Source organism: Sinocyclocheilus grahami, unplaced genomic scaffold (genome assembly GCF_001515645.1).
Source record: "Sinocyclocheilus grahami isolate Dianchi unplaced genomic scaffold, SAMN03320097.WGS_v1.1 scaffold744.1, whole genome shotgun sequence".
Lineage (NCBI taxonomy): Eukaryota > Metazoa > Chordata > Actinopteri > Cypriniformes > Cyprinidae > Sinocyclocheilus > Sinocyclocheilus grahami.
In genome coordinates this window covers 240,645-268,333 of record NW_015505923.1, presented here as the reverse complement: position 1 = coordinate 268,333, position 27,689 = coordinate 240,645, and the positions used below count along the sequence as shown (strand labels likewise).

The 27,689-nt window shown below is 41.0% G+C and overlaps 2 protein-coding genes across 2 annotated transcripts; one reads left to right on the top strand and one right to left on the bottom strand.

The window, feature by feature from the left end:
• Positions 1–126: 126 nt before the first annotated feature.
• LOC107560805 (serine/threonine-protein kinase 24-like) lies at positions 127–9,497 on the top strand. The gene is made up of 11 exons (XM_016245070.1): positions 127–163; positions 2,265–2,495; positions 3,340–3,396; positions 5,215–5,323; positions 5,452–5,609; positions 6,038–6,223; positions 6,849–6,991; positions 7,085–7,205; positions 8,797–8,874; positions 9,058–9,188; positions 9,266–9,497. Exons 1-11 carry the CDS (start codon positions 143–145, stop codon positions 9,282–9,284), a joined length of 1,254 nt encoding a protein of 417 aa, XP_016100556.1. The 5' UTR covers positions 127–142; the 3' UTR covers positions 9,285–9,497.
• A 6,310-nt stretch (positions 9,498–15,807) lies between these two features.
• Positions 15,808–27,350, bottom strand: ino80da (INO80 complex subunit Da). The gene is made up of 10 exons (XM_016245079.1): positions 27,123–27,350; positions 25,544–25,790; positions 23,058–23,872; positions 21,912–22,014; positions 21,529–21,753; positions 21,341–21,435; positions 21,057–21,190; positions 20,743–20,957; positions 17,777–17,934; positions 15,808–17,590 (listed from the first exon to the last, which is right to left on the bottom strand). The coding sequence occupies exons 2-10, from the start codon at positions 25,759–25,761 to the stop codon at positions 16,656–16,658; spliced, it is 2,898 nt and encodes a 965-aa protein (XP_016100565.1). The 5' UTR covers positions 25,762–25,790; positions 27,123–27,350; the 3' UTR covers positions 15,808–16,655.
• Positions 27,351–27,689: the final 339 nt, after the last annotated feature.

Sequence of the window (27,689 nt, the reverse complement as noted above, 5' to 3'; positions counted from 1 at the left end):
ATTAGAAGCGGCATTCTGCTCTTTGACCCCATTACTTGTGGTAGAGAGCGGCCGTGTCACCGCCCCGTTACACCCACATGATAAAGAGCCCTGACTAACACATGAGTGTGAACAGCATATTCAGGAAGCAGCAGCCATAGTCATGGACACTGAAGGATCAAAGGTACTGTGTGTTTGAGTGTGAATGAGAGTTTTCTGCTTATTGTTATTTGTTTACAGCATGGTTCTGATGCCAGACAAATGGGGAATTTTTTAATGTGTGAAGTTGATATTTGTAAAAAAAAAATAAAAAATAATGCCATTGAAAAATTGCTTTACCAGCAGAAACATTCTATAAGTAAATTACTTCCATTGTATTTGCCACAGTAAAAGATGGTAATTTTAGTATAATTTCAGTTCCACCCAAGAGTGTTTCTTTCTTTTTTCATAAGGTCACATATTGTCTGATGACCAAAGTGCCACTGTTAGTGGAAAGGCCGTGACTGTGGTTATTGTAAATGACGTGTGAGAGATTAGATTAGCTGTGTATCTCTTCTGATTCAGCATAAACGTCTTTAAAGGGGTCATATTATGCTGCTAAAAAGAACATTATTTTGTGTATTTGGTGTAATGAAATGTGTTTATGCGGTTTAAGGTTCAAAAAAACACATTATTTTCCACATACTGTACATTATTGTTTCTCCTCTATGCCCCCCGCCTTTCTGAAACGCGTCGATTTTTACAAAGCTCATCGGTCTGAAAAGCGAGGTGTGCTCTGATTGGCCAACTATCCAGTGCGTTGTGATTGCACATCTGAATATTTGGGTTAAACTGTTCTGGAACAGTGTTGTAAATACAACTTAACCACTGATTTGTAGTCGAGTCTTCTTTTGGAAGACCAAACAAAGTAGTTTAGCTTTCACAACGAAACAGCGTCACACATGCGGCCTTGAGTGAGCAGAGGTGGGCGGGCTTGAGAATGGCGTGGCCGGCGGATTCGATGAAGGAGCGTCCGGCAGGCTTGCGGCAACCACATGTGACGACCCCGGGCTGGACTCCGCTTCATCCACGGTAAAAGCCGATCTGGTGATCCACAGCGCAAAGTTGATGTATTTCCTCAGCGACCAGCACGGATCAGCTCTAGGCATGACGAAGCGGATATCGTCCTCTTTTGGAAGACCAAACAAAGTCGTTTCGCTTTCACAATGAAACACACAGCGCCTTCACGACATGGCGGCGGCAACAACACTACAGCGAGAATAAAAGTTGCGGCTTCTTTCTTTGTGTGAACATTTGGGCAGCGTTATGCAAATCTTCCCACATCGTGATGTAGATATGTGGGGGCGTGTTAGAACGAGCCGTTTTAGGTAGGCGTGGTTGACTCTTAACTTTTATAAAGAATATCTCTTTGGATTTGAGACTTTAGTCTTTGCAACGTTACAGATCTTCTTTATGCACCAAGAGCTTGTAACACTTCAAAGAGAAATGAAAAATTGAAATCGCATCATATGACCCCTTTAACATTTAAAGAGTCATAATGTCCTTGTCATTGCTTTTGTGCTAAAGTACATTGTTGTTATTGTCAAAACATTTACTTAGCAACCGCTGCCTCAATTAGCAAGAATATGCAAGCCGTTTTAAGACTATATAAGGCTAGATGCTGCCAAATTTCTGAAATGTTGGATCATTTGTGCCTCAATAATGTTTGAAACTAAAATTAAGGTATTCCAGTATAAAATAATGCCTTTGGGAATGCAGGATGCACCTGCCACATTCTACGAACAATAATTGCATGTCTCATTTGGATGGCATTGTGATTTATTTGGATTGTTAAGATGAACATCTGGTAACTGTAGCAGTGTTTGAATTCCTCTCTCATATTAAAACCTTTGCATAATTGGTCTAGCGCATTTCATAATACAGTATCTAATAGACACCTGGAAGCCAGGTGTTCTTCAGGAAGCCATTAAAACACAGAAAATGTCAGACATAGATTTTTCTTCAGGTTTATTGCCAGAAATGGGCATAGGGTGTTATGTAGATGAGAAGTGAAGCACGCTCAGTTGACTGGCATTGTTGCCATATCTACACCAACTGTATGTGATCCATAGTGTTTGTTTTAGAATATTTGAGTTCCTAAGCTCTAGTTTTTTTGTATGGACTCACAATTTATAATGTACTATTTTCCTTGAAAAGTTTTCTAGCATTTAAAATTCCAGATTTTTAAACGTTTTCAATCTACAACTAACTAGAGTACTTCTCATTAGTTTTTCTTACTTTTATAGAATTTAAAAGTTGACCCGGAGAAGCTGCTCACCAAGCTAGAGAGGATTGGGAAGGGATCGTTTGGAGAGGTCTTTAAAGGCATTGACCATCACACGCAACAGAAGGTCGCTATAAAGATTATTGACCTGGAGGAGGCTGAAGATGAAGTGGAAGACATCCAACAGGAGATCACAGTCCTCAGCCAGTGCGACAGCCCCTTCATCACTAAATACTATGGCTCTTATCTGAAGGTGAGGCCCATGTACTTCTTCCCTGAAGCAGTTTAATGTGTGTCAGGCAGCTTATGATGACTTAAACTGAATTTAAGCTGTAAGCTGTATGCTATTTGGGGATAGCAGAGATCCAAACTTTTGTATGCTGATATGTTTTCTTTGGGAGAAGTAAAGTATATACATGTAGCTTGAACATTGAGATGTACTTATACTTGGCCTAATTGCTCCTGAGGTGGTTTGAGTCTGGAGTGTGTCTTGGAGGACTTTTGCATGAGTCTTTTCATTAGACAGATATTCAATCAGTAAATACACAGTAAGTTGAATTCTGCTTCACTCAAGAGTAAGTGTAAATACCTTAGTGTGAATAGGCCTTTTGGGAATTAGAATTGCTCTATATAGGCAAATGTCACCATAAAATTACTGGAGAGCTCCCACAGAGGACTGGCTAGGATTGTGAGAGTTTCCCATATATTTGTGGTCCCACTGCTCCTGAATGCCTTTTTGTGATCTGATACCCTGCTCCTGAAGGGCTAGCATCTTGTAGAGCTCAACTCCAATCCTAGTCAAACACCTGAAGCAGCTAATCAAGGTGTTCAAGATCACTTGAAAATAACAGGCAGGTGTGTTGGAGCAGGGAAGTTTGCAGGAAGGCAGTCCTCCAGGAGCAGGGTTGGCAACCCCTGCTTTACAGCTAATGGGAACATCTGGATGGTGGATGAGTGACATTCCCAGAAAATTGGTCATTTAGCTCTATAAGTTTGGTACATGTTTTTAGAGATTTTAAAATGACTGCTACTTGTTAGACAACAAGACAATAGTGACATGTAATAACTGTAATTATATAACTCAACGTCTCTTGCAGGACACAAAACTGTGGATCATCATGGAATATTTAGGAGGGGGTTCTGCTCTGGATTTGGTGAGAATTTTAATTTTCGTAACTTTATTGACTAGTACAGTCTATATTTATGACAACCTGGTATTATAATGGAAAAGTCAATGACAAGTTAAAAGTGTATAATTTAAAACAATATTCACAAAAAAAAAATGCATAAGTTGCTGTTAAGCAATATTATATATGTTAATTATGATACATTTTGGTTGTAGACTTTAAAGTTGCAAATCTCTAGGGCATGGATGTTTAAACCGTTTCCTGTAGATCTACCTTCCTGCTAAGTTTAGCTATAACCCTAATCAAATACTCATGAATTATATTTAGGAGGGGGTTCTGCTCTGGATTTGGTGAGAATTTTAATTTTCGTAACTTTATTGACTAGTACAGTCTATATTTATGACAACCTGGTATTATAATGGAAAAGTCAATGACAAGTTAAAAGTGTATAATTTAAAACAATATTCACAAAAAAAAAAATGCATAAGTTGCTGTTAAGCAATATTATATATGTTAATTATGATACATTTTGGTTGTAGACTTTAAAGTTGCAAATCTCTAGGGCATGGATGTTTAAACCGTTCCCTGTAGATCTACCTTCCTGCTAAGTTTAGCTATAACCCTAATCAAATACTCATGAATCAGCTATTTAAGATCTCCAGAAACACTTGATAACTTCAAACAGGTGTGAGGAGTCTGAACTTATAGCGAAAGTTCACCCAAAAATGAAAATTACCCCATAATTTACTCACCCTCAAGCCATCCTAGGTGTATATGACTTTCTTCTTTCAGAAGAATACTTAAAAAATGTCCTGGTTCTTCCCAGCTTTATAATGGCAGTGAGAAGTGGTCCAGATTTTGAAGAAAAATAAAAAGCATCCATCCATCATAGTACTCCATATGGCTCCGGGGGTTAATAAAAGCCTCCTGAAGTGAAGCAATGTTTGCTTTTTTGTATAAGAAAAATATTCATATTTACAAATTTTATAAACCGTAATCTCTAGCTTGGAGTGGCGTCCAGCGGATGATGTAGGCAAATGCGGTGATAAACACAGAAGTTATGAAGGAGAGAGCAAAACAAAACACCGGTTACGAATTAGAAGTACAAAACGAGGGTTTGTAAAGGAAAATGCCTGAGGATTTCGATATAAGCCAAGAGGAGACTGGTTTTCCTTTGCTGTAAACAAAACTTGTTTCTCGCATGACTAGCATATTCTCACTGGAGCTAATGCTACGCCTCCATTCTATGTCATTCATTGGTACGCAACTCTCTCGTGAATGCGCGTACAACAGTTAGCGGAAGCTAGAGATTGCCATTTATAGAGTTTTAAATGTGGATATTAAATATTTTTCTTACACAAACGCATCGATTCGCTTCAGAAGGCCTTTATTAACCCCCCCAAAGCCATGTGGAGTACTGTTTATGATGGATGGATGCGCTTTATTTTGCTTCAAAATGTGGACCAATACCCACTGCCATTATAAAGCTTGGAAGAGCAAAGACATTTTTTAACATAACTCTGATTGTATTCATGAAATAGAAAGTCATATACACCTAGGATGGCTTGAGGGTGAGTAAATCATGGGGTAATCTTCATTTTTGGGTGAACTAATCCTTTTAAGTCTGCAGGAGCGAGAACGAGCACCCCTAGAGCTCTAGGAGGACTACAAATCATTTAGGCCACTTCTTCTCAAACCTGTCCTGGAGCCCCATGACATGAGTTGATGTGAGGAATTAGTTTGGTTATAGTCATGTAGTATATAATTATACTTGTGTTTTTCCAGAGGTTTAGAGCCCCACACGTTTGTTAAGTTCCTCTAACTGGTTTGTTCTTTGATCTACAGCTGGGACCTGGACCTCTTGATGAGTCCCATATCGCCACCATCATCAGAGAGATCCTGAAAGGTCTGGATTACCTGCACTCTAAAAAGAAAATTCACAGAGATATTAAAGGTACCTGTGACGTATTACCTACAGTTTTCTGCCATTGAAATCCATAAACGATCTCCAGCATTTCAAGATGGCACTTCTGTTCTGAAAGCTCAAATCATGATGTGATTTGTGTTTGTGTGTTTCTCTAGCTGCTAACGTCCTGTTGTCAGAGCAGGGTGATGTGAAGCTAGCTGATTTTGGTGTGGCCGGGCAGCTCACAGACACACAGATCAAGAGGAACACGTTTGTGGGCACTCCATTCTGGATGGCACCAGAGGTCATTAAACAGTCAGAGTATGACTCAAAGGTCAGATCCATTCACTGTGTAATGTACGTAACAAAGTTTTAAACATAGCCTGGCATGGGTTAGTAGCTAGCCAACCCTGCTCTTCTACCTTCATGCAGACTTCAGTTCCAGTCCTGCTCCAACACATCTGACTGTTATTTTCTAGTAATCCTGAACACCTTGATTAGTTGGGGCTGAAGCTAAACTCTGCAAGAGGGTAGCTCTCCAGGAGCAGTGTTGGCTATGTCTTATTTAGCCACTTTTTTCCATACTTTGTATGCCTTTGATAGGCCTATTGATCTTTAGAAAACACCAAGCTCCATTTAAAGTTACTATCCAGAGTCTGTTGTATATCATCAGTTCTCAACAAGAGCAACAACATTTGTGTTGCACATCGCACATTTTAGCACACGTATAATAGGTCACTCAAGTGTGTGTGTGTTTTGCAGGCAGATATCTGGTCATTGGGCATAACAGCAATCGAGCTAGCAAAAGGAGAGCCGCCCCACTCTGATCTTCACCCCATGAAGGTGTTATTTCTCATCCCTAAGGAAAACTCACCCACACTGGAGGGAAACCACAACAAAGCTCTCAAAGAATTCGTAGATGCCTGTCTCAATAAAGACCCCAACTTTGTAAGTGCTGCCTGCATGTTTATAGGGATTTACAGGTTACAGGTGTGTTGAATTAGGGCTGGAGCTAAATTTTGCTGGAAGGTGGTGCAGAACTGGACACCTCTGATAAAGCAGGGTTTCTCAAATCCAGCCCTGTAGGTCAAACCCTAAACCAGGGGTCTCCAAACTCGGTCTTGGAGGGTCGTTGTCCTGCAGAGTTTAGCTCCAACTTGCTTCAACACACCTGCCTGGACGTTTCTAGCATGCCTAGTAAGACCTTGATTAGCTGGTTCAGGTGTGTTTAATTAGGGTTAGAGCTAAACTCTGCAGGACACCGGCCCTCCAAGACCAAGTTTGGAGACCCCTGTCCTAAACAAACCCACCTACCTGTAATGTTGTAATAACTCAAAAGATCTTGATTATCTTTGCTCAGGTGTCTTTGATTAGGGTTGTAGCTAAACTCTTCAGAGCAGTGGCCTGCCAAGCTGGATTTGAGTAACTCTGCGGAATAGTATTTGGATTTCTGCATGTATAGCAGAGGTGGATGGCTTTGACCCTCGAATGGCTCTTGGGGGCCAGAGCTGCCCACCCCTGATGTATATAGTCATATATGATCAAAAGACAATGTCTGTATTATCTCTGCCAGAGGCCAACAGCTAAAGAGCTTTTGAAACACAAATTTATCATTCGATATGCCAAGAAGCCATCATTCCTGATGGATCTTATCGACAAGTACAAGAGATGGAAAGAAAAACAGGCCCGCGATGAGTCCAGCTCTGATTCCGAATTGTAAGAATCGTAAACAAAACATTGGCACATTTAGTTATATTAATAATATAATTAATTATTCACTGAGAAAATATTGTGTGTACATGTCTTCAGAGATGACGGTGAAGCATCTGGAGAGTCTGTGACTGATGACTGGATCTTTGGCACTGTCATAGGACATAAGCCCACAGTGAAACGGAATGAAGTCGTAAAAAAAGAAGAATTACACAAAGAGGTGACATATGCCATTGTCAAAAAATATCAAAGCAGATCATTTGTTTGTAAGACAGCCTTAAGTACAGTTATCAAGAAAAAGATGCTCATTGGGTTTGGAAAGATAAACAAAAAATAAGTGTTTTTTTAGATGTTAGTGGCTCATCCTTCCATCTATTCTCTTGCTGCTTATCCAGGACCAGATCACAGTGGCAGCAGGCTAAGTAGGGCCCCCAATATATCCTTTTCCTTCCACAGCTCCTCCTGGGGGATCCCATGGCATTTCCAATCCTTCCAGCATGGAGGTCTCCCCAGGCTCTATTCTCAATTGGACATGCCTGGAACACCTTCATTGGGAGGTGTCTGAGAGACATCCTACCACATCAACTGGTTTATGGAGAGAAGCAGCTCTACAATTAATGTCTCCGGGATGCGATACCTGCGATCTCATTCTTTTGGTCATTACCCAAATGTCATGAGCATAGTTAAGGTTCAGAACATCGATTGACTGGTAAATCAAGAGCTTCACCTTTGCGCTTAGCTCCCGCACTGGTCTTGTACAACAACTGCATTACTGTCGCCCCTGAACTGATCCGCCTGTAAATCTCATGATCTGACCTGCCCTCGGGAGCAAGTCACTCCCTACCCCATGTGGAAAATACACCTTTTTCCAACTGGGAACCACAGCCTCAGACTATTGGAGGTGCTGACCCTCATCCTCCCTGCTTCCCACTTGGTTGCAAACTGGACACCCTTCACTCCCGGCTGTGCTTTGAGATCCTGTCCATGAATATCACACTGAGGTTCAGGGGCAAGGAACTGTCCTGGTGGAGTCCAAGCAGCCACTGGGAACAAGCTCCGTGGATCAAGGGATAGTTCACCCAAAAATGAAAATTCTGTCATTAATTACTCACCCTCATGTTGTTCCAAACCCGTAAGACCTTTGTTCATCTTCAGAACAGAAATTAAGATATTTTTGATTAAATCTGAGAGCTTTCTGACCCTGCATAGACAGCAATGCAACTGAAACGTTCAAGGCCAAGAAAGGTAGTAAGGAGGACATCGTTAAAATAGTCCATGTGACATCAGTGGTTCAACCGTAATGTTTTGAAGCTACGAGAATACTTTTTGTGTGCAAAGAAAACAAAAATAACTTTATTCAACAACAACTCTTCCGTGCCAGTCTTCGACGTGCATTCACAAGAGTAACTTGAGTACTCTCGTGAATGTCTATGGAGGGTCAAAATCAGAAAGCTCTCGGATTTTATAAATAATATCTTAATTTGTGTTCCGAAAATGAGCGAAGGTCTTATGGGTTTGGAACGACATGAGGGTGAGTAATTAATGACAGAATTTTCATTTCTGGTTGAACTATCCTTTTTAAATTTGTCTACAACTGTGGTTCCTCTGATAGGACACCTTGTGACTTTGAGTGGAACTGACTTCATACATGCACTAAAACTCACCAAAACACCACCTGATTAAAAATCGAGCAAAAAAGAAGAAAAAAAAGTGCTAAGAAAAGTTTATACTGCATTTGAGCAGATATTCTGTGATATTCAGACATGTACTGTATACATCAGATTTGCTCGTCTGCCTCTCTCATTGTTTAGGTTCCAGACAGTGCAAAGAATCCTCCGCCCAAGAGCAAAGAGTCCAAGTCCTCTATTATTTTACCATTGTTTGCAGAGGTAAGAATTTAATCCAGATGAACCTTCCAACTTATGTATGATGTATTTACTGATGTTTATCTTGAGTTTAACTTCGCAGTTCACAAATGATCAGGCAAATGAATGTCAGTGCATACTGAACTAACAATGCTGTATGTATTCAAAGTCTCAGTAACAGGATGGATGTGTTTGTTCTTCTGTCAGCTGAAGCAGAAGCAAGGTGTTTATAAGCCGGCGGTGTTAGAGGAGCTGAAGCAGGCCATGCTCCTGGCTGAAGAGACATGTCCCGGGATCACTGACTCAATGGTGACGGGGGTGGTTCAGCGATTAAAGAGGTATTTACAGCACCCTGCCTGCACTGCCCAATACGTGCGAGTTGGTGAGTGTCTGATGTGTGTTTACTGCCTCACAGGTTTTCGTCTCAACACTGACTGACTCTTAGTGCCTCTGCATGAAGACTCTTTCTTCTGTGGGTGTCTGTATTATGTATTTTCTGCTGTTTTATTATGGCGGGATTGTGAATAAGCCATTTACAATCCCAGTTACTAGCTGTCTGTACATAAGTGTAGAATGTGGACTGGATTTGTTTAAGGACCCCATGGAATAATTTGATAATTTAAGTTTTCCTCAATTCCTGTAAGAGAAAGACTGTACATTTAAAAAAAAAGTTTTTTTTTGGTCAGCTTAGCCTATAAATGCCTCAAAGCTCAGAGATATGAACTAAAATCTACACATTTTGATCTCAAGGGGTCTGAGTATATCACGTTTTTTTAGAGCTGTAATTTGTGCAATAATTCAATCACTATTAATTGTCCTTATAGGAGTTGCTCTTAAGAGTTTGAAAAAAGACTGTAATATTAAAATCACTTTGCACTTTTTTTGCCCTTTAACACATTGGTAATTCTTTAGATGGTGTTTTATTTTGTTCTGTACCTGTACAAGTTTTATTTCTACTGTTTCTATTCTATGCTGTGGCTAGTCTTGGCATAGAGGGCTTTTTTTCAAATATCAGTTTTCTTGCTTATTGTATCATTATTTTAGCACCATGCTAACATGCTCATGTAGATTCGTTAGATTTAGGAAGAGAGCGATGTTTTAAATTTTTATGCTTATGCAGCCTATGGGTTTATAGGACTATAAATCTGTGCTAAAGTTCAATTCAAACTAATGTACAACTCAGTGTTCACTGCCATCATCACCCTTTTCAGGAAGCACCTGCTGCTCAAAGCCGGTTTGTCCGTAAGGCAAATGAATGTGTAACAGTCGAACCAATCCAAACAACTGTAACAATCCAACAAATTCACACAATTTTAATTCTTACATCCAAAAACAAGATCAAAATTTGTAACTCTATATACAGATATTACATACAATTTTATACACATATTACACAATTTTTACATGAGAAAAATATACATAAAAATGTAAACTTTTGTATACAAAAAAAAATACCTTAGACAAATTAAAGACCAATAACAAAAGGTGACTAGATTTATCCTATGAGTTTTAAAAACAGTTCTACAGTACATTCAGTGAGTATAGGAATCAGTCAGCCATCTTAACGCAGAGTGCAAGCGACTTTTGTCTGGGGATTTCTCTGTGCAGCGGACCTGCTGTCATTCACACAGTAGTAACACATTAAAAACTTGGACTGCACACAACATTTCAGCTCGTTAGAGGAACAAAAATGCTTTTGCCACAACTGATGAACATTGGTGGGGAGAATAAACAAAGACTTGTTCACCAGTAGCACGCTTTTGCACAAGTGACTGAAAAGTAATTTCGAACCTGTGGAACACAGTGCAGGTGAAAGTGCAGCTGATCATAGGAGGTTTAAGGGTGATGACCTAGAAAACGAACAATGTTTTGTCACTACAAATGAACCTTGAGGATGTGATTGACTTACTCAAGGATGCCTCTAAATGAAGTAACGGTTCCAGTATGCCTGTGATCATTCTGCCACAAAAATGATCTCTTTCATGAAACAGAGCAGAACGAATGTAAATCATTATCAAACCATTATTACACAAGCTGTTGCATTCAATATAATGTACAAGAATGATTCTACGAATGATTCAATCGGAGTGGTTTTAAACCAGTTCAATGCAACATTATAAAACGGATAGTTCCGATCCTTGATTCTGATTGGTTGAGCCGCGCTTGAAGCTGTTGTAAATTACACTACAAACACACACCTTTGTTTACTTCTGTGTGTTGCTCGACGACCACTTTGTTGGAACCACAACTGTTTCTGAGGAACTACATTGTTTGGTGGAAGAATTCTGATTTTATTTATATCATTACACTTTATTTGCTCCGTTTTACTCTGTGAAACCTTACTAGGACGTATATGGAATAACCATTTTATAAAAGCAATAAGCCCCGTGAAGCCGTGGTTTACAGTGAATTTATTACAGCTAAGGGGGTTTTAACGCAAATTTTTTTTTTCGTTTTACAAACGATTCCATTCAGTGTGAAAATTATGTAACAGCAGTTTTCTGAACTGTTCTATTCAATGCGACAGTTTATGCAAGAATTAACAATCTTTTTTAAAAGCATTCTTGCGTAAACGGTCACTGGTCTTTAGAAATGATTAAATGTAATTGCATAAGAATGGTTTTTCAAATGATACACAAGTTCCTTTCTCCTGGTTTTTCATGAACGAGACCCATCATTTTTTTCTTTTCTGACTAGTGAGATTGGATTAGACCAAGGGTGCTTTCACACTAGCACTTTTGGTGCGCACCCGGGTTCGATTGACGTCAGCGTTTGGTACGTTTGGATGATGTGAACGCGGTCTTCCGAACTCGGGTGCGCACCCGCGAACCGTACCCGAGTCCGCTTAGGGTGTATTCACACCAGGAAAGTCCGCTAGTTCACTTGCTTTGGTCCGGACCAAATACAATGTTGATTTTTTTTTTGTTTGGTACGGTTCGCTTTCACACTGCCCTTTTTGCAAGTGAACCAGAGACTGTAAACAAAACCACATGTGTGCTTAAGGTCATCCATTCAACCGTACCAGAGTTTGTTTGGAAGCGGACCGAGACCACCTCTTCAGCTGGGTCTTGGTACGGTTGTTTGGTGCGCACCTGAGTGCGATTGCTGTATTCACACCTGCCCAAAAGATCCGCACCAAAGGGTGAAACGAACTTGAGTTCGATTCAATCGAACCAAACAAGACAGGTGTGAATACACACTTAAAAAGGGTGGTCTGGGGTACGGTTCGCTGCTGATGTGAACGCAATCGTTCCAAATCACGGAAGTGAACCGCTATTAATGACGTATTATTTGATAAAAATTTGTGTTTCACTCACTTTCTTGACGAGCGTGACTGACTGACTGCTGCAAGCAGAGAGCTGTATATCTCATTTCTGTTCACCTTCAGAGTACTTAAGAGCACTTGCAGTACATTCGTAAAGCAGACATAAGTGCCGTTATGTACTGAAGCTTTGGAAACAAAACCAATGGTTCAAAAACAAATATAAAATTGAAGAGAGCCTTGCTACGCATTTTGCCGTCTTCTCCTGCACCATTGTTACTAAGCAACGGGGTAAACAGCTGCTGGTTTGATGACGCAAACGAACCGCGGTTCGGACCCAAATAATACAATGTGAACACAGTCCAGCAGGGGAAGGGGGGAGCAATCGAACTCTGGTTCGGACCAAGCAATTGAACCAAGTGTGAAAGCACCCTAAGTGCATAAGGGCCACGGCTGTGGTTTTACAGCTTTCAGCAACCACTGTTATTTTTTAATAGCTATCAAAAATACTGTTGCACATGATCACAGTCTCTTCGCCCAAAGAAATGACACAGATACACAACATCAATCAATACAAAATGATTAATCACGAGAATTTTGATAGCCATTAAAACTATCAAACATTATGCCACTAAATGCATCGGTTCCACCAAGTATGTTGCAAATGACTAGTTTTCTTTCAAATTTCATATTTACCTTTCGCCACTCAATTCAACCAATAAAACCCAAGCTAGAGGATTCTATTCTATAAATATATTTAATACTTAATATAGAAGATAATCGTTCAGTGTCTAAAATCTACCAAAAACCTTGGTTTTACTGTCTTAACTTCAAAAGTGAAAATGAAATCTGCAGGGAACATTGGTCCCACGTGGCAAAAGGCTGACTGACGGTGACTAAAAATGTCTGAGTTTGAACCGGACTCTTCTGTGGAAGTCTGGAGAAGAACCATCAGGTTGCACAAACCATTCTCCATAGAAATTGCACCAAATGTCCACAAAACAAACGCAGGGTTTTTCAGTTGACATCAACTCTCCCACCACCCATTTTCTTCCATCTGCCAGCTCTACCGTACTCGGAAACCTTGCCACCAAGGGCTCTTGTATTAGAAAGACCAAACGAGGCCCTAAACTGATTAAGCACCATGAAGAAGAACAAACATTTGAACCCATGTATTTGGCAAAATATCACCTCAAAGTGTCATTGTTCTGTTTACTCTTCGCTGAAAGAGTTCCATGTCAGTGTTTCTACAAGTTAAGATCTTTGCTGTGAATCAAACAGGTAAGCCATAAATGAAAAACCGTTAAAGGAGAATGAGATCCAGCTGTTTGTCACTGAGGCTGCTGGGAGTGAGCCGCACCTGAAGACTGGTATGAGAGACTCTGCTGAGGAGATTATTGCTTTAATTAACCTTGTGATGTGAGCAGTCCAGGCCTGGTCCACTGAGCATGTGCAAAGACCCATCAATGAATCATACTGTTTAGTCATACAGATTTGTGTCCTGATTACAAGTCGTATGGTGGATTCTCTCGAGACCACATCAAGTTTAGACCAATCCTGTTATATAGAGACAGACTGCTGAATGACAGGAGTGTTGTTGGCTGTGCTGGAGTTCATTCTGGGCTAGTGTCTGAAATCAGGCTGAAAGTTGTACAAATTCAGTGCCACTATGACAGTGTTGACATTTATGGTTTGTTTTTACACTTGGTATGCATCTTGGGTGATCCAATCACACTTTCCAAAATGCCACATCGCATTACACTAATGCATCCTGGACCACCTTCTCATTGGCTGCAAGCCATGTACAACTATAAAGTTGACCTCATTGCAACCAGATTTTCTTCTCTATTGTGACATATATCAGAATGACGGCATCTCGAAGAGCGGGACTTTATTTTGTCAATCAGGAACTTATTGGATCGTTGTCATTTGCTAATTGCTGCATTCTCACGTGAGTGACAGCTTGCTCGAAAATAAAGCACAAGATCTTGCATAAATTGTGTAAATCATAAATTTCTCATATCAAATTCAAATAGGAGGGCATGAGTGTGCCAATTCGTTTTTCTTTTCTTTTTGCACTTCATCAACATGCAGTGCCCCACTGATGACACTACTGAAATCACATTAACTCCCCTCAACAAAAACACACCATAAGGTCAAAGCAAATGCACGTTAACACCATGTGTAAATGATAATTCCTCAGCTGACTACTTGTGATCAGATTACCCGAGACTGATGCTAATACCAAGTATAAACAAGAGTCTTGACCTGCTCTTTCTCCAGTCAACACACACCAGCACATTCCTCACAAGTACTCTACAGGACACAAGCCAACCAACAACCTGCTACTCTCATTTGAGGAATATTATACTAATGGAAGTAATATGACAAGAATATGATCCACTAGCCTTAGTACAAAAGACCATCACTGCTTTTCCACTGATACGGTGCTGGTGCCTGGCACCATTTTGCACATTTCCACTGAAAAAAGGTGCCTTACCTTCTAAACCTGCAGATCTCAAAGACCTAGTAACATTAGTCACTGGATGGTAAAAGAGTCCTGTATAACGTAAAAATATATGTTGCACACAACCGCAGTTGACATTTTCATTGTTAATCGTGCTGCATAGCTTCTCCAGCAACATTATTGTCCCTGTCTGTCTGAAACAATGATTTATTTACAAATATCATATTAGGGCTGGGACAATAAATCGATGCATCGCGATTCGTGGATCGATTCGGAGATTTTCGGAATGCATCGTGATTCTCTCTCGAATCGTGATTCTCTCTCGAATTTTTAACAGCAGATGGCGCTCTAGGCTAGTTTTTAACTGCGCACTCAAATGCTCACGAAGAAGAGCACTTGTGCGTTCGGCTGAGTAATGTAAGTGGTTCAATTGCACATCGGCTTTTATGATGTGAGATTAATGGAGCCTACTTTGAACATCCTTGTAATTCGCGTCAACCTTTTCGAACTTTATGAATGATTATTTTAGGTTCAAGTGGTGCGCGTGTAAGGAACTGGAAGCAAATAGGATATGGCTATTTCTAAAGCACGCAGTGCCATCTGCTGTTAAAAACTAAGCTCAGAATCAATTCAAGAGAAAATCACGAAGCCTTCGGAAAATCTCAGAATCGATGCAGAATAATTTCTCGATTCGCTATGCATCGATTTATTATCCCAGCCCTATATCATATGTGTGAATCATGATTGTTGTTATAATTGAATGAAAATAAGTTCTCAAAAACTGGAATAAACTATGCGCATGATTAGGTAATGTAGTAATGTTGTCAGTTAGATCATCGTTTGGCTCTCAAGAAATATGGGTCGGCTCTGAGACAGCTCCATAGATCACTGGCTCCTGCACTAGCACCATTTAGTGGAAAAGGGGCATATGAAGGTAGAACTTAACTCTTGGATCACAACAATAACAAACAGAGGATGGACACTGTTGACAGAACAAAGCAGAGATACATGTGCAGAACGACTCAAATCTGCTGCTGATCTATGGTTGGTGATGGAAATTCAAGAGTTAGTTCACCCAAAAGAGAAACCCTTAAAGCCATACTTTCTTCTGAAGAACACAAAAGGAGACGTTTTCAAGAATGTTCAGACTGCTCTTCTTCATGCAATTAAAATGAATGGATATGAAAGCACCATAAAAAAAAGTCTTTATGATTTGTACACTATATTCCAAGTTTTCTGAAGATATACAATAGCTTTGTGTTAGGAACTGACTAAAATGTAAGTAATTAAAGGCCTGTTTACACAGATTTGATTTTCTGTTAAGACCAATGGGGAAAAAGGCAGATACGTTGAATGAAAATGCAAATTCACTCCATGACAGTAGGTGGCGCTTTCTGAAGAACAGAAGTAAAGAAGAGCACTGTGCTAATTTCCACTTCTGACACCCACTTATCACAAAGAAGAAAGGAAGTCGAACAGAATTTTCATGTTTTCAAACAGTCGTTTAGACTTTTGTATTAAAAAACAAATTCCAGAGACAAGAAACCCAGTTCCGGATTCTTGCTCTGCTATTTACTGTCACTCTGATCACAAAATAGTCTGTTAGTGAGCGCCATCACATCATAGCTTTACACAATGACTTTTTGTGATCAAACGTGCTAACTACTGGTCGGCCAGTTTCCTTTGTAGTGTGCCAAATTAGCATTGACAGTGTGCGAATATTTGTGTTGCTGATGCATTAACAGCCATTCATTCAAATTAAAATGTTTACTGAACATTTGTCTTGGTGTGAACAGGCCTTTACTCACTCAAAATCTTGCAGTGTTTAAACAGGCAAATATGCCACGCAAAGACATTGCTAAACAATCCAGGTCGTCACACGTCATAAACGATTGTTATACAGCAGTTTAAATGTGCAGAAATTTAGAGTGCTTTTTTGGAGCTTGACAGCCCTTGTTCGCTACTTTCTTGTTCCAAGGACAAACGAAAGTCATGAGGGTGAGTAAATGACAGTTTTCATTTTTGAGTGAACTATCCCTTTAAAATGTGAGATGGGGGGGGTCTCTCTAACCAGACTCAGTTGCTCTGAGGGAACGGGGGAGTGGCAGCAGTGGCACTAGTGATGGTAAAGCCTGTAGGTGGCGCTGTCGAGCTATGGCTGGGCTGCAGGTCTTTGGGGATCCCACTGTGGGAAGCCAGTTGGTGGCCGAAGGCTGCACTAAACTGTGGGAGCTGTAGTTTAGGTTGGGTGGGGGTGAGAAGGTCCCGTGAAGAGGGCGAGGATGAGGGTGAGGTGAGGCCGGTCAGGCCCGGTTGGGGTAGAGCGGAGAGAGCAGCGGTGGGCTGCAAGATTGTGGAGTGGGACGTGGAGGGCGGGGTGGACAGAGCAGTGGAGAGCAGGTGAGTTTCAGCAGAGAGGAGGTTACCGAACTGTGCCGGGTCTGTGAGTGAAAGCGGGAGGTTATTCCAGGAGGTGCGCGGTGGCCCGGGCGCTCCACTCAAAGGCACCTCCAGCAAGAGAGGTGCGTCGGTTTGATAAGAGGCACCATGTGGGGGTGAGATGTGATCCCTGTAGGGCGATGGCACATGCTCGCTGCTGTAATGACTACCTGGCGGGGACGAGTCTGGTTTGGGAACTCGGGAAAACGTTCGTTCTGTTAACCCACCATTGGGATTTGTAGACGGTGCGGTGGTGCTGCTCTGTGTTGGCTGGGGAGAAGGGGACGTTGTGAAATGATGGTCTGTCGGGGCGTGGAGGAGGTTTCCCTCCAGCTCTAGATTGGGAAAAGTCTCAGAAGACATTCGGCCGTTTAGAAGGTCTCCGATGCCAGTTGCTGTGACCCCTGATCCCGAGAACACAGCCATGGTTCGGTGGTCTACCCCGTCTGCTGGGGTCAGTTCGCCCATTGAGGACAAACACACCAGGGAATCGGGATATGACCCCATGGCCTGCAGGGCTCTGACCAGCTCCTCTGCCTCCTCTGTGGTGGGCAACAACTCTCCATTCTTACCTGGATCCACAAAGACAACTCAGACAAAAAAGTGCAAACCAACCAATGGCAAGTAGATTTTTTGAAGAAAACTTGAGTGTTGATTGGCAAATGCTAGTCTTTGTGATTTCTTGCTGGCCCAAATCAAAGAGGCTACTCTAGAGTCTTTATCATATTTCGTTGTCATATAATCAGATGTGAACGTACCCTCAAAAAGGTCGAAATCCTGAAGATCATCAGGGAGTCTGGGCAGCACATCAGAGAAGTCTTCCTGATTCAGCTCAAGATCATTGGGAATGTCAGGCATTTCATTTGTGATGTCGTCAGGAAGCTCGTCTGCGCTGAGTTCAGGGGTCGACGGACTCCTGCTAGAGCGACAGGCAGAGAGTGAGTGCCAGCGTGACTTAAAGGTGACATATCATGGAAATCTGACTTTTCCAGGTTTTTAAGTGCTATAATCAGGTCCCCAGTGCATCTACCAACCAAGGAAATGTGAAAAAGATTAACCCAGTAACTTTGTTTTGGTAAGCCTTTTTCTGCAAGCATCTGAGAAAACGAGCGTGTCTGATTTCACTTGGTGATGTGGCAAAGGGATCTCATTATAATATTACCGCCCCTTAATCTGTAAGTTTCCACCCACGGTGCCATTATTGTGTTTCGCAAGCGACAATGGTGTACCAGCTCTAATTCCATGGTGAAAGTTTGAGCAAAACATGATAACTGTTCTGTCTTTGGCTGCACAGATGAGCACAGAACACTATTTAGAGTCCCAGCCTCAGAGGAGACAAGAGAGCAGTGGATTTATTGATTTATTTACTGTATATTGCTGCTGCCACATAGATCTAAAATAAACATGCAATTTATTTCCCAGCTGTTTAACTTCACAGACATAACCGACTGTTTTTTGTAACTCATGTGTGTTTTTAACGTGAACTTGTGTGTGAATGAGAACTTAGTTTAGTACTCACATACTGTGAGAGCCGCTTTCTGTCCATGTGCTACGAATGAGTGCTCTCAGAAAACCTTATATCAGAAGCTTAAACTAATACAGTTTAAAATGCATGATTTCAGCGCGATAAACATGATAATCAGAACCAAAACAGATGTTTTTTAGCAGGTACGAGCTGTAATGGCACAGCTCTATTCTGGAAAAGAGGGCGAGGAGCAGCAGCTCATTTGCATTTAAAGAGACAGGCCCGAAAAACAGCGTGTTTCTGCTTTCACTCAAAATAGGCATTTTCAAAATTATATAATAAATCATCTGTGGGGTATTTTGAGCTGAAACTTCACAGACACATTCTGGGGACACCAGAGACTTATATTACATATTGTAAAAAGGGGCATAATATGTCTCCTTTAAGTTGAATAAAGTCGGAAACATACTCTAAGAAGTACATAAATATGAATGGTTGACCAACACAATACAAGCACAGATCCTCTTGTGTTGTTGCTGTGGAGGTAACCTTCCCTTCATGCCTTTCATTGAACCCGGAAGAGTTGCATTTCAGGTAGCTAGCTACCAACATACCGACAGATTGTCTTACATTAACTAACTTCCTCAGTGAGATACTGTTACTCTTTTGCCGCTTTTCCACTGCGTGGTACGACTCGGCTCGGTACGGCTCAGTACGGCACGGCATGGTTCAGCTCGGCACGGTTTGTGTTTCCACTGCAGTTCAGTACCGCTTTAGAGTGGGCGGGATTATTCACATGTCGTTATAGTTGCGCTGCCTCTACTACCACGACTCCTAAAAAAAACTTTTTCATTCCGCATCGCCCCATCAAGCTCTCGCTGGATCCGCTCCTCTGCTATCAACGAGAGGAACGTCTGTTCTTCCGCAACAGACAACAAAACTTTTTGGTTGTTAAAAAAAGGTGCGCTCGTTCAAAACAGTTGCGTTCAATCCTTCGCTGGCTGTGCTGATTTAAATCTAGCGGTTCTGTTGTATTTGTGTCGCAAGTTCAGTGACGCAGGTAGTGACGATTCTCTCCAGCCAATCCGTGATCAGCAGAGTTTACACGTCAAGTTTTGGTAACGGTACGGTTCACTTGGAACCCCAACCGAAGTGGTACTAAAAAAAGTACCAGGTACTGTACCCAGTGGAAAACCCCCCAAAAGTGAACCGTACCGAGCCGTACCTTGCCGTACCATGCAGTGGAAAAGCGCCATTTGATGACAGTAGTTGTCCTACTCTACTGGCTGTTACAGTATCCTTGTGGCAACACTGGCAATACAACATGTGATTGTCAGTTTTGCTAGTATTCGAAACTGGACTTGGTGTCAAGACCACATTATCATGGTCTTGGTCTTGTCATAGTCTCAGCATAATACTGTGGATACATTTTGTGGTCCATGCCAACTAACGCATATGATTTACTCTGTGCTGTCGTGACAGAATTTTTTATATTTACTGTGTAACTCAGGGGTGCCCTGTCCTGTTCCTAGAGATATATCTACCTGCAGAGTTCAGTTCCAACCCTGCTCCAGCACACCTGTTATATTATCTGTAATTATCAACTGCTCCTGAAAAAAAAAAAGTGTACCTTAATTAGCTGGACTTAGAATCAGGGATGAACTTCGTAAGAAGGTATATCTCCAGGAACAGGACTGGGTACCCCTTATTTACATGGTATGGATCATTCAGAACCTCTTCTAGTCTCAATCTTGACTTGAACTCAACCTACTTGACTCTTGAGATAGACACCATGCTGGTTTCACCTGGCCAGAGGAGAACTGGCCCCCCGACTGAGCCTGGTTTCTCCCAAGTTTCACCGATGGAGTTTATGTTCCTTATCATCACCTTTGGCTTGCTTAGTTGGGGACACTTAATTTCTGGCTATTTGACACTATTTGAAGTGAACTGAACTGAACTGAGCTGGATGATGCCATCACTGAATCAACGATGAACTGACTTTAACTGTAAAATGTACTGTTTACTATTGTCCTCTTGCATTATCGACACTATTTTCCTCTTTAATACTATAAAGCTGCTTTGACACAATCTGTATTGTATAAAGCACTATATAACTAAAGGTGACTTGACTTGGACTCAAATGAGCTGGTCTTGACTACAACATTGGTATTTCTGATGTGTAAAAGGACACATTTTGAAATGCAACAACGAAACATTTGTGAAGCAAGACTGTGATGCATTTGAAAGCAGGATATGCACCTGACATGGGCGTGGTGAGTGGGCAGTGAGAGCGAGGGCATTAGCAAGTTGCCCTGTGGCACAGCGGGAGGAATGGGCTTCTGCGGTCTGCGTGGACCTAGTCTTCTTTTCTTTTTGTGTTTCTTCGTCAGTGCAGGCGGCTTGGTCTTCTTACGTGGGCGCCGCAGCTGCTGTTGCTGACTGCGTCTGTTGCCATCCCCACGCAGGAAATTATCCTGCCACACACACACATTTACGTACAACTTACAACCAAATCTGTATGGTGTAAACACATTCCTTTTAAGGTTATCAAGATAAGTTGTGTGGTTTCTCACCATTTTCTTGGCATGTTCGTCACAAAGAGGTGTTTGGTGAGTGATGTCAAACACAGGAACGGAGCACTGCTGTCCATCAGCGAACCGCGCTGTGCAACTGGAGAACAGCTGCTGAGAGCGATTCAACAGGATATCTGCGTCAATGTGCTGTCAAGAACATAACACACTGGCATCTGACAACTGCACGTAGGTGTTGCTTGTGACTTGGCCCTTGTTCACAGTGACAGTTCATCGTTTCATCACTAGGCCACCACTAATGTCTGGTCATTTTACTTAAAGGATACGTTGAAAACAGTGACGTGAAAATGGCAAAGCTATGTTGCTGCAGCTTTGACCCTTCGTGGTTCCCGTACACATTGTCCTTTCATACTTGTGTGAACTGAAAAAATTTAATAATTTATACAGACATATTAAAATGGCACACAGCCCTGAAATGCACACAATCCTTGCAAACATGTCATGTTCAACACACCAGGTTGAGGTCTGTGAGCTCTTGCTGAGTTTCTGAATGAGCTGTGCAGTGCAGTCTGGGTCTTTTCTTGCAGCATGGAGCAGAGCTTTCCGGAAGGCGTATTGGTATCTGCTGTGACGGGTGGCTGCCCTGTCCTGTCGGCACAGGTGTTTATACCTCTCCTGTAGGTATGTACATAGCTGTGCCAGACGTGCCCGCCGGGAAAGCGGCTTTTCATTGGAGGAGCTGACATATACAAACAAAACAAATCAGTCTGGATAATAACATGTTTGCTTTTCTCTAAAACATTTTGATCTATACTCGTGGAGTACTTTAATTGTAAATGGCATTATATTTACCATCTCAGAAGTTGTGAGGAGCAAATGAGCAAGTGAATTTCTTACCTTTGAAGGGAGCTTCTTTCCTGAAGTCTCCAGGCCTGAGGCAATAAAGGAACAAGCTCCTCGGTATCTTCATCATCTGTACAGTCCTCAGACCAGTCTAGCCCTATGGAAACACACATGCATACATGATCAGACATCAAGGACATATATATATCAAGGACATTGCATATTGTTGCATATATTATAAAATATTAATACAATTTAAAACAACTGTTTTGTAATTTAGTATATTTTAAAATGTATTAAAAAATGAAAAAAATGTTTCTGTGATGCAAAGCTGAGTTTTTAAGCATCATTACTCCAGACTTCAGTGTCACATGATCCTTCAGAAATCATTCTAATATGCTGATTTGCTGCTCAAGAAACATTTAATAGTTTAGTGGATTTCTCATGACTCTTTTAGGATACTATGGGAACTGGAAAGTTGAAAAGAACAGTATTAACTGAAAAAGCATTGCTTTTGTAACTTTATATATATCTTTACTGTCACTTTTCATCAATTTTATATCATCCTTGCTGAATAAAAGAAATAATTTCCTTACTGACCACAACGTTTATGTGTGTTTGTGAATGTATGCATATATCAAAAAGTGATTTTATATACATAGAAAGCACGTTAAATGCAAGTGTCAACTTTTAAGGTCCCAAATAAGTTTTGGGAGTATAAAATGTCAAAATGTGGGTAAAATAATGTTCCACTGTCATTCAGTGTAACACTTATATTTATATACAAATTTAAACAACATACTTATTCTGACCTGTACGTATTAAAATATATATATATTTTTAAAGTGAGCATACTAAATTTTATTGCATTTTAAATGAATACATTTAATTAAACAGGACACTTTCTAAAATGATGAAAAACAACAACAGTGTGTGTGTGTGTATATATATATATATATATATATATATATATATATATATATATATATATATATACTCTGCTATGCTGTTAATTTAATGCGTTAATCTAATTAATTACAATTTTATTTTTTACACAATTAACACATCCGCCCGAAACTTTCCAGAATTTTTGGAAACTTTTCCAAAAGTTTTTTTGCCCCTTTGCAACCCTAGTTTTTAAGATTGTGCATTTTGCATTGCGTAGAACAGTACTGCTTAATTGTAACAAGTTGGTCGTACCAAGATGTGGGAACAGGTCTCCGTGTTCTCTCTGTCTCTGAGCGTAAAGCTGCACAAGGTGCTGTAGTCTGAGCAGGCAGACAGGGGGTGCTGTAAAGGCAGTGGGGCGCATGGCCACGGCGCGGGGCTGTGGGCAGTCCTGGGCAGCAGGTGGGCGAGGGGACGCAGCAGGGACAGGTCTCCGGCTAACAGGCTGGTTCTGAACCCCAGCTGACGGGAGCAGACCAGATAAAACAGAAGGCCCTGTCTGAGGTGGAGCTGGCTTGCATAGCAGAGTCTGCACTGCCCCATGTTGGGCGTAAGCGGGCCGATCTGTATGTTGAGGGGGCTGGACAAGCCTCGCCGAGGATTGAGGCGGAGGTGGAGCAGGTGGTGGAGGTGGTTGTGGTAGGTGTGGGGAGGTTGGAAGTGTGCAGGGCTCAGTGACGGCGCTAAAGTGCTCGATGTCCGGCTGACGGTGCTCTGGGTCCCGAGCGGTCACCCTCAGGTCAATCACTGGCCTGCTGGGCAGCTTCCTCTTGCTGGAGCTCTTCTGCACAACGCTTTCCTCTCCGTCCGTGTCCTCCTCATAGAAGGCAAAGGGGTCGAGGATGTCGGAGTCCGAGAGAGGCATCCGAGTCAGACGGGAGCAGGGCGGAGACGGAGGGAGGCCATCCAGCCCATTAGTGTCTCTCAAAGCCAGAGAGGGAACGGTGATGTTCAGAGCGACAGACTCCACGTGAGCACGGGCACGAACCTCCTCCAGAGCATCCTGCTTCTTCTTACGCTCCTTCTTCGGGATGAAGCCAAGCACCTGTAGGTGGCTGTTACAGTATCTGCCAAAGCATCGGTGCATGTTACAGTATCTGCTCAAATCACACAAAGCACATTTTAATCAGGAATTGAGATATACTGTCAAATGCCTCCATGCAACTACTGGCGGAGCTCAAATTTTAGTGCTTTATTTAATTGATTCTCATGTTATATTGTTGTAACGCATAAGCTAAAATACGGTTATTTGGCCAGGAACATATCAACACATATAGGGATGAGAAATAGAATAAGAAATTCAAATTTTGTTTAATAATTGTGGTTTTTTAATTAATTACTCAATCATTTTGAATAAAAAATTTACAAAGTTCTTATTGCCGGAGTCCGAGAGAGGCATCCGAGTCAGACGGGAGCAGGGCGGAGACGGAGGGAGGCCATCCAGCCCATTAGTGTCTCTCAAAGCCAGAGAGGGAACGGTGATGTTCAGAGCGACAGACTCCACGTGAGCACGGGCACGAACCTCCTCCAGAGCATCCTGCTTCTTCTTACGCTCCTTCTTCGGGATGAAGCCAAGCACCTGTAGGTGGCTGTTACAGTATCTGCCAAAGCATCAGTACATGTTACAGTATCTGCTCAAATCACACAAAGCACATTTTAATCAGGAATTGAGATATACTGTCAAATGCCTCCATGCAATTACTGGCGGAGCTCAAATTTTAGTGCTTTATTTAATTGATTCTCATGTTATATTGTTGTAACGCATAGGCTAAAATACGGTTATTTGGCCAGGAACATATCAACACATATAGGGATGAGAAATAGAATAAGAAATTCTAATTTTGTTTAATAATTGTGGTTTTTTAATTAATTACTCAATCATTTTGAATAAAAAATTGACAAAGTTCTTATTGCATTTTCTGCCATCAGCAGCCAGTGGTCAAACAAGATATTTTCAGATTTCTACACAACAGAAACTACAAATCAGCAATAAATTATAATATACAATTCTTGCAAAATAAAATAATTTAAAAATCGGTTTGGGCTAAGTAGCTAGTTATTACTGTAAGTACTTCAGTAACTACTTTAAGTAGTATATTAGTCTTGACTTTCCAACTTTGATACAATACCTTGAAAAATACTGATATTCAATACTATTGTCAATAACACAGGAATAAAAAATGTCAAATATTATTACATTTGAACAGTATCTAAATTATTATTATATTTTCTTTTGATCTTTTTTTTCTGAAAGAGGGCGAGGGAGATTATACCATTATACTTGTACTGTAAAATAAATGTTTTATAATACGTATATTAATTATTTTACACAACAGTAGTCAATTAGTTTCTTCACTTTTACTTTTGCAGAAAACTGGGAAGCCTTTAAGATTCTGTGACAACAAGCTGACAAACACTTCTCATTACAAATCTAGCCAAATATTGTACTCCTCCATCCACAGAAATGGAGATTATGCAAATGCAAACTATGCGAATCATGCAATTATGTGAGAATTAAGCATAACCGATGCACTCTGCATTACCAAATGCACATTAAACTTACAGAGATGGAGTTCGAAATTGTCACATTTCCTAAGAAACATGCAGTGCTGTACATTGGTTTTACCACAGATACGCTTAACTGCTTTTTAGCTTTACAATGAACCATTAAGGGAAACAAGTGTGATGTAAAAAAAAGCACCTAAGCCTCTAATCTGCTGGATTCCCTCTCATCTTACCTTCGCTCTTCTGCTTTGGGGATTGGGTTGGTGCATCGCTGACTGTTGTACTTGGCCACATACTCGCACTGCTTAAACGGAGCGGTTTTGTCCTCCAGAACATGACGAATGCAGAAGGCGTATCCGTTCAATCTGCGCTGCTTGCAGAGTTTGGGGCTGTAGGAGCACAGCGGCTTACTATCCAGCTCTGAGAAATGGATGTGTTTACCTTCGTACATCACGTGACTCTGGTCCCTGAGAACATCAGCTGCTCCGAGACAGAAAAGAGTGTGCATTACACCACAGAAATAACACACACTAAACTCACAGTATACATTTAATTTATAAATGCTAAATGTGTATTACGCAAAGCCTATAAATGTTATGTAATATCTACTGTATTAGATGGTATAGGCTTTAATCATGACCATGCAATAAAACACTGACAATATAATAGTTACCTCTTGTGTCTCGGTTTAATGTTTGAAATAAATGCAACCCAGAGTCGCAGCTAGTTGATGTGGTTATAGGTTAACTACAAAGATCTCAACACAAAGATAGAGACCAGTGCAACCAAAACAAACACGCATGTGACATAGCCATAAAAGTGATAAATATGATATCCTCAGCTTGGTTTTGACATAACTGTATGGTTCAGGTCACTGTTAGAAATTATGTGGTTTTGAGATCATTTTGAGTCATGAAAAAATGGCCCAAGTAAAATTCAGTGAATATAATATTATATTACATACACTAAATTAATAGCAAATTTCTGTATGAGGTTATATACATGATAAGTCAAGGTTCCTGACAAAGACAACCACGGAAATGCTATGGTACAAGTCCAAAAATACTTCTCGGTTTTATTGTGACACTGAATTAATGAATTTACACGCCTCCGCAGATATTATAACGATATCCATATAATCTTTTCTTTAACCTCATGCTTCACAAATGATCAGTTTCGTTAAATAAACATCGCTGTCATCAAATCGATATGCTAAATAACTTCTAAAACATTACATAGACATATTTTGACACGTTTGCCCCCATTAAAGCACATTTATATTAGTATCAGTTTAATATTTAGTTTCAGCCCCTGCCTGTCAATATCAGACATTATTTTGATACCACACTGGTTAGCTACAATGCTAAAAACAAACCCAGGAAACAGAAACGCTGACGCGATACTGCGCTAGTGTCGTATTTAAAGTGCTAAACAGAGAAAAATAAGCTCATGCATGCGCGAATTATGTTATTAGGTTTTATTAAATGCGTGAAGTTTGTGCATGTTGGCACAATGGCGGATGCGGCCCGTTAAATCAGGCCGAAAGAGCGGGTCGCTGCAGCCGATTAAGCATTAATAGTAGTTTAATTTTTAGAAGCCTTTGCAAATTAATCTCTTTAAAATTAATACAATTATCGCAGCCTCCGTTGAATTAGAATTAGTGACCACGGCATGATACGGTTTGCTGAATATCCATTCTAAGTCAATGTAAACATTGGCCTACAGTAGCTGCCGAGCCTCGGTGTTCGAGTAGCGCGGTGAGGGGGTTAGAGCGCTCATGAGTCGGGCAGAGCTGCAGTCGAGTCCGCTTACCTGCAGTGGGTTCAGCCTCTACGGGGTCTCACTCCGGACAGACTGTATAAACGCCACAGATCATCAACTGCACCGAATATTCATCGGAATTCCTTATGCTACGGAACACTATTCCCTGTTGAGACGGTGAAGCGTCAAAGCGATCACTAATGTACTTTCGATATTATGTTATCGTCTGCTCTCATTGAACAGATCTGCGGGGGTTTAGAGTTCAGTGCTCGGCGGACTCACAGCACCACTACCGGCGCTGCGGGGACATGACAACTGCTCCTCTACCATATAATCGATCAACTAATCTGCAGAACACCTTACTGTACAACAATCATACTAACTACAACACACCATATAGAAGTCTTAAACGCATTCATTGTGGTTTAACATTGTATATTACGTCTTAAAGGGATAGTTCACCCAAAAGCTATTAATACATGTGATGTTTATCTGCTAACCCCCAGGGCATCCAAGATGTAGGTGACTTTGTTTCTTCAGTAGAACACAAACGGAGATTTTTAACTCAAACCGTTGCAGTTTGTCAGTCTTATAATGGAAGTGAATGGGAATCACGGC